At 37.8% G+C, this 7,288-nt stretch overlaps 1 protein-coding gene across 4 annotated transcripts in view; it reads left to right on the forward strand.

The window, feature by feature from the left end:
* The window catches only part of LOC107687876 (double-stranded RNA-specific editase 1-like), a 45,132-nt gene that overhangs the window by 16,765 nt on the left and 21,079 nt on the right, over nt 1–7,288 (forward strand). For all 4 annotated transcript variants that reach the window (XR_001634174.1, XM_016485361.1, XM_016485360.1 and 1 more), the window contains exons 3-4: nt 1,516–1,542; nt 4,826–4,897. Coding sequence is in view for 3 of the 4 variants with exons in the window: in XM_016485360.1 (XP_016340846.1) it covers nt 1,516–1,542; nt 4,826–4,897 (99 nt within the window). In the remaining variant the exon portion in view is untranslated. The remainder of the gene's footprint in view (nt 1–1,515; nt 1,543–4,825; nt 4,898–7,288) is intronic.

Raw genomic sequence — 7,288 nt, forward strand, 5'->3', positions numbered from 1 at the left:
ATTGATTCCTTTAAACAACCTTAACAATTCTGTTAATGATTCATTTAGTAGAAAACAAAGCCTGTTTATGACATAAAAATATGACATTCATATTTCAGTATTAACTTCTTAGTTTATTAGATTTTTCTTTGTTCTAAAGGCCAATCGAATTGATAAGTGTAATGCAAATTTTTGCAAAGGAAATTAATATTTATTGTATATAGTAATATATTTATATATTGCGTTTAGTATATATTTATATTCTGATTATAAAAAATATAAATAAATTAATTAATTAATAAATAAAAATATATTCAACATGGTTACTTAAGCGTTTCTACACCCTGTGCCATCGTCTCTCATGCTCAAACATGGAGATAAAAAAACCCATTTCCTCCAGACCAAGTGTAGTGGAGTGAAGTCCTGAGGGACGGACTGTGAGTTTAATCTACTGGAGGGGGGAATAAATTCAGCGTTAGCTCAAGCGGTTCAGGTTTGTCCAGCCGAAACCGAGACCGTGTCCAGCCCACCTGTCGTCTCCTCTCACTTTCACTCGCTCTTCCTCTTTTTTTTCCTTCTGATGGACTCGGCGATAGATCCGTCTCTGTGGCATGTGGTCTGGTCTGGAGCTTTGCTGATAAAGTGTGTTATCTGTCGCACCTGTTCTCACCCGTAGCATCAGTGGCACATGTGTTTGTTCCTTCATGTGTTAGGAATAATGGGGGCTTTTCACATTTTTAAAAGTGTGCTTCTAGTTCAAAGAAAAATAAAAAGTCGTGTTGTTTACTCACCCTCATGTCGCTCCAAACCTGTATGACTGACTTTCTTCTGCAGAACCCTAAAGAAGATCATTTGAACAATGTTTTAACTGTTTTTATCCATATAATGGAAGTCAGTGGGGTCCAAAACAACACAACGTTGGACCCCATTGACACATTTTTGTAAAACTTTTCTTTCATGTTCCACACAGAGTCATGCAGGTTTGGAACGACACACGTAAAGGATTTCGTCTTTTTTGTTTTGCTTCATTTTTGGTCAAAATTTAGACTCAATATAAACTCAACAGGAAAAAATCCAACTGCCTTCTGTCGTAGTATGCGTCCATTTTTCTAGCTCTCTCTATCACACTGCTGGTGTATGTGTGTTTCAGTTCATGTGTGTTAAATGATTAAATCGCTTGATTGGCTTTACGAATTGACACGCAGCCCTGCCGCTGCCTGCCGAGTCCCTACGGAGTCGACACTAAACGAATGCTGTCAGAAAAATTTTACAGGTCCTGTGGTGAAGACATGGCGGTACTGGCAGCTGCTAATTGTCTGAAAGATGGCGAGCTTTATTTGATCAACTCTGATGCTAAAACCTGTGACCGGCTGTTAGCATTGTGTGCTCTAAGAATTCTGAAATTCCAAAACTGGGCTCACAAATAAAGCAGAACTACTTGTTGTATATTATGTAGTAACTAATATTATGACATTTAAATTGGATGTATTGGTCTATCACTGATATTTATATTATATTTATATTTCCCCCCCACAGGGATCATCAGCAAGACAATGAATGAAGGTAGGCAGAATATCTTTTTTAATATATCATGTTTTTTAAAAATGTTATGTTAGTTATATGTTATGTTGGCTGAGTTTTCATGGGTTTTAAACCTGTAAAAGTAGATCCTTTCAATATGTTTTCAAAATAGATTTTTATTAGTGCTGTGAAACGATTAATCGTGATTAATCGCATCCAAAATAAAAGTTTTTGTTTACATAATATATGTGTGTGTACTGTGTATATTTATTATGTATATATAAATACACACACATGCATGTATATATTTAATAAAAATATATTGTGTTTATATATTAAATATATATTATATATAAATTATATGAATATAAATATATACACGTAAATATTTTCAAAATATATACTGTATGCATGTGTATTTATATATACATAATAAATATACACAGTACACACACATACATTATGTAAACAAAAACGTTTATTTTGGATGCGAATAATCGCGATTAGTCGTTTGACAGCACTGATTTTTATGCATTTTATTGTTTAAAAAAGCTCAGACCATAAAACTGCTCTTTAAAAATGAAACGAAACCCTTTTCTAAGACTTTAAAATGTCTATACAAATGTTCAGTCACCTCGGTCATTGTAAAATATCTTGTAGTGTTGATTTGAAGTGAAAATGAGTGGAAACTTGTAATTTCAGTCTCACTAGTGTGACCAAATGGAAAAGAAATGATTGTTTTCAAACAGGTTTTCTGAACACTATCATTGTCTTTTATTGGTCAGTCCAACAGAAAGCCACGCCCCAAACTCACACCATTGGTTGAGCCCCTGTTGGACAGATCAGGATCTTAAAGGAATAGTTTACCCAAAAATAAAAATTCTGTTGTTAATTACTCGCCCTCATGTCGTGCCAAAGCCGTGAAACCTTCGTTCATCTTCAGAACACAAATTATTATATTTTTGGTAAAATCCGAGAGCTTTCCAGCCCTGCATAGAGAGCAACGCAACTGACACGTTCAAGGCCAAAAAAGGTAGTAAAGACATCATTAAAATAGTCCATGCGTCTTGGTACTCTCGTGAATGTGTGTCGAAGACTGACAAGTTTTCTTTGCGCACAAAAAGTATTCTCGTAGCTTCATAACATTACGGTTGAACCACTGATGTCACATGGACTATTTTAACGATGTCCTTGCTACCTTTCTTGGTCTTGAAAATGTCAGTTGCGTTGCTCTCTATGCAGGGTCACAAAGCTCTCGGATTTCATCAAAAAAATATCTTAATTTGTGTTCTGAAGATAAACGAATGTTTTACGGGTTTCAAACGACATGAGGGTGAGTAATTAACGACAGAATTTTCATTTTTGGGGGAACTATCCCTTTAAAACAGAGCCATGTTTGGGGTAGGATGACTGCAAGAATGAGTTTGCATTTCTGTTCGGCGACAGCCCTGTTAGTTGCGCTTACCTTTAATCTAAGAAAACATGTAGTACTTGTGGACCGTAATACCTTATAGGCTGACACCGAAAGTTTGTTTCTTTACTTTTGCTGACACTTGGAAAGAATCAGGCCAAATGTCTTTTTCTATCTGCACAGCACTTGCACTCCAACACACACACCTTTCTCTGTCCAGATCTCTTTCTGCATTTCTTCAGCTCTCCCTTTGGTCTCTCTCACTCCAATAGTGTTTCCTGATGAGCTGGAGGGTCATAGAGCTAAGCTATTGCCTGCGTTCAGGCTGCGTCTTATGATCGTACATCTATCTACCCTTCACTCAGAAAGACCTGCTGTGCATTCTAAGCCGTCTGCTCTCTGTGGTCCTGAATTCATCTTTCTTAGCTCGCAGCTCTCCATGGTGCTGAACAAGAGTGGCATTTAATGCACCGTCCCGGGCTGTTTTAAAGCACCAAATGCAGTTTCCAACACGCTAAAAGTGTCTGTGATGTCATTTCAACTTAAAAATGCCTTAAGCTCCGTTAAGAGAGCCAAGTGTTTTTATTTTTGTAACTTTAAGAACGGCGAGGTTTAAGAGTTCAAGCCAAAAGTTAAGTTTTAGAGTCACAAGCAAGGTTGTAGTTGAAAATGCAAAGAAAAACTGTGGTCATGTAAAAAAGACAATTAATATAAGATGAAAACAATCCCGTGAGGTTGATCTGTTTGCTTGTTCTCGTTTATAAAAGCAGATGTTGAATGGTGAGTGATGTCGGTTAATTTATCAATACCGCTCACTAATGTGTCAGGCGTCACACTGTGAGAAATGCCCCCTATTATCCCACGGCTTTCATTTTCACGAGGTTTGCCATGGCTAACCCTACTTTTATGCCATTTTACCGTCGTCAACATCAATCGGTGATCGCCATCAACGAGCAGATGCACTTATATCTCTGAGTGAAATGTGGACAGATTTCGCATTCAGAATATGTGATTTTATCCAACTCCCGACACCTTATTTTCCAGTTCTTGCATTCATAATGGTTTCTAAGAGGGAAGGTATTTTGATTTCGTGTTTGTTCACCTAAGACATTTTCTCAGCTCAGTCCGGCATCAAATGGGACATTTCGGAAAGATTGAAAAGTTGAGATGACAGGAAATAAAATGGTGTTTATGTCTAGAGCGTCAATATATCGGCTTTAAAAAGCTTCTGTTGAAGTGCCTGCGTGCGTCACTCGCTTTAATAGCTTTCGTGATTTATCGAGCTTCTCAGGCTTGTTTATCATGGAGTCTCTTATCGACTGTATCCACTTCACTCGGCCCCTTCAAAGTCTTGTCTTGACGGCCGTGTCCTCGTTCAAGCCTATCCGTATAGAAGCTTCCATATCTCCCTGCCTTTGGATTCAGTTATTTTGTTTCTGCCAATATTGGTTTCAAAAGGTGTGGCAAAGCATGAGAATGAATGACTGTAAAATATTTTTTTCTATTGCTTTGCTATTCATCTTTCCTTTTTGATGGCGTTTCTAACTGGTATGACCTCAGTTTTTAAGTATGTTCAGGTATTGGATCCAATAAACAGAACTGCTACACCCCAACAGACGTTTAATTCCTCTAAAGTTTTTTCAGTTCTCACTCGAGCTGAGGCTTGAGTTCTAAAAGTGACTGTTTTCTCAAAGCGTGCTCTGCCTGTCTCTTTCACTGATTCATTAGGGGAATGTTAGCATTTAATTGGGCAATAATTGCACCTGCACATTAGTTGTCTCCCGTCATTAAAGCTGGTTAATTAGCCTCATTAAGGGAGCAGGCAGAGGGTGTAAGTGGGAACAGATGACTTCAGTAAGCAGAAATCATGATTGGAGATGAATTTTAAATGTCCTTCCCTTGGTTTCTCTGCAGTAGGAGCCGGTGGGCGGCCCAGGGGGCAGCAGAAGTTCTGCAGTCTGGATGTGGATGAAGAAAAACACATGAGTGAGTGTTTTATCGTTTTTCCATATCTACCTCCATCTCTTTGGAAATTCAACAAAAGACATTTCAGTTTTAACAATGTTCTGATTTTTGCATTATTAAAAGGTGCCAAAAAATTGGCCATTTGTTTGAAAGTGGAAGATTGGAAGACTTATCCTCACGACCTAGTCAAATATTTCTCTCTGTTTAACTCTAATCCTAAATTCAGAGCAGATGAAAAGATTTCAATGGTTGAAGGAAGTACGTTTGACCTCCTGAGGAAAATCCATACTTCATCTTTATTGCGTTTTGTGTGTGTGTGTGTGTGTGTGTGTGTATTAGGTACTCTAAGCCATTTTTACAAGCGGTTCCTTCCTTCCTTAGCAAATTCTACATATGCATTGTTTTGTTGCTGATGTGATAGCCTTTATACTCCAAAAACTGCAGTGTCGCATTATTATTAGGAGCGTCATTGTCATTTTTTGCAGTTAACTGATATAGATGATTAAAAAATAGGGTACCTGAAAGCTCTAAAAGAATCCGGGAATCTGCAACAGAATAGCAGATGTACACAAATAGTGACAGCCCTTGAATTCTGCTCGCTTCTGCTTTTTTTCCACCTTATCAGTGAGATCCTGTTACATATTTTCCACTTGACTGTTGCCTTTGAGCTAGTGCACAATCCACAGTATCCTCAGTCTATAGGGGGCATGGTCAGGAAGTTAACACCGTGCCCAGGAGGACAATTTGTAGACCGGCAGCGCAGAGGAAAAGTGAAGGTTGTTGACAACTCTGAAATTGGAGTGTGATGATTCAGTCTGGTGAGGATTATAAACTCTCACACTCCAACACAACACCTGTGTGGAGTTTTGAAGCATTATTTCAGGTTGCCGGTTATGTTCTGTATCGTTCATTTCTATGATGAAGGCCTATCTTTAACTCTGTTACTGAATGTTTGCCAATGTTTGAAGTAAAATTTTTGTACTACAGGTGCATCTCAATAAATTAGAATGTCGTGGAAAAGTTCATTTATTTCAGTAATTCAACTCAAATTGTGAAACTCGTGTATTAAATAAATTCAATGCACACAGACTGAAGTAGTTTAAGTCTTTGGTTCTTTTAATTGTGATGATTTTGGCTCACATTTAACAAAAACCCACCAATTCACTATCTCAACAAATTAGAATATGGTGACATGCCAATCAGCTCAACTCAATCAGCTCAAAACACCTGCAAAGGTTTCCTGAGCCTTCAAAATGGTATCTCAGTTTGGTTCACTAGGCTACACAATCATGGGGAAGACTGCTGATCTGACAGTTGTCCAGAAGACAAGCTTTTGCACTGGAGGAACCTTTTCATAGTTCATAGAACTATTGGCGAAAATACGCTTTTTGGTGGAACTAGGAACCACAGGAACAAGGAACATATTTAGAGAACTAAATTAGCTTATACTTCAGAGTAGGGTCTAAAATAGTACTAGTATAGGAACTGACGTACAAGTACGCTGATTGGCCAAATGCATACGAAGCACCGGCTACCTGGCATTTTTGACAAGCCAAGTAAACATATTTACTCCACGAACATGGAAAACAGCGATAACGGCATTAACTGTTGTCTGCAGCGTTGTTCTTTTCTCAGCCTTGATGATATGTAACACTGCAAGTAGTCATATGAGATTTAGTAGGATTTTCATGCTCTTTCAATTGCGTAAATTGTGCATTTACATTCCATCTCTGTTATCACAAAACCCACGACACAAAACAAAATAACAGCTCCGATCATGGCGTCCTCCATTCACCTGTTATTGACGTTTGTAAATGCAGCGAATGAAGACGTCGCTGTCGGCCGCTTCAAAGTAGGGATGGGCGTATCGATCCGAAGTATCGATATATCGATACTGATGCGAGTATCGAAAGTATCGATACTCAAACAAAAAATATCGATACTAAGGTGTGTTTTATTTACCAGTGATTTTGTTTATTTAACAAAAAAATAATAATGCGTACAATATGCATTGAATTGGATGAATAACCTTTGTTAGCGAGTAATTGTGTAGGATAGAACTATTTTCCTGCTCATCTGAACACGCAAATGTTGCAAGACAGAACTAATCAATCACAGAGAGCGTTCACTCACTTCTGACAGTACATTCAAACAGGGCTACTTTTCCCAAAAGTATCATAAGAAAGCATTAAAGCTTTTGGGAACGGCAGCCCTGAACAATGCTTATCAGAGGACAGAAGGACAGAATTATTTCACAATAAACAAACTGAAATTGTAGCCACATAGTTTGTGCAATTACAGTTATTTAAATTGAACGTTGATAGATAATACTGATCATGTTCTATTCTGTAATGTTAATAGAAATCATACACTGTCAGAATAAAAAGGTTGCATTTTATGCATGCAACAGCC

This window comes from Sinocyclocheilus anshuiensis, unplaced genomic scaffold (genome assembly GCF_001515605.1).
Source record: "Sinocyclocheilus anshuiensis isolate Anshui unplaced genomic scaffold, SAMN03320099.WGS_v1.1 scaffold273, whole genome shotgun sequence".
NCBI classification, from domain to species: Eukaryota; Metazoa; Chordata; class Actinopteri; order Cypriniformes; family Cyprinidae; genus Sinocyclocheilus; species Sinocyclocheilus anshuiensis.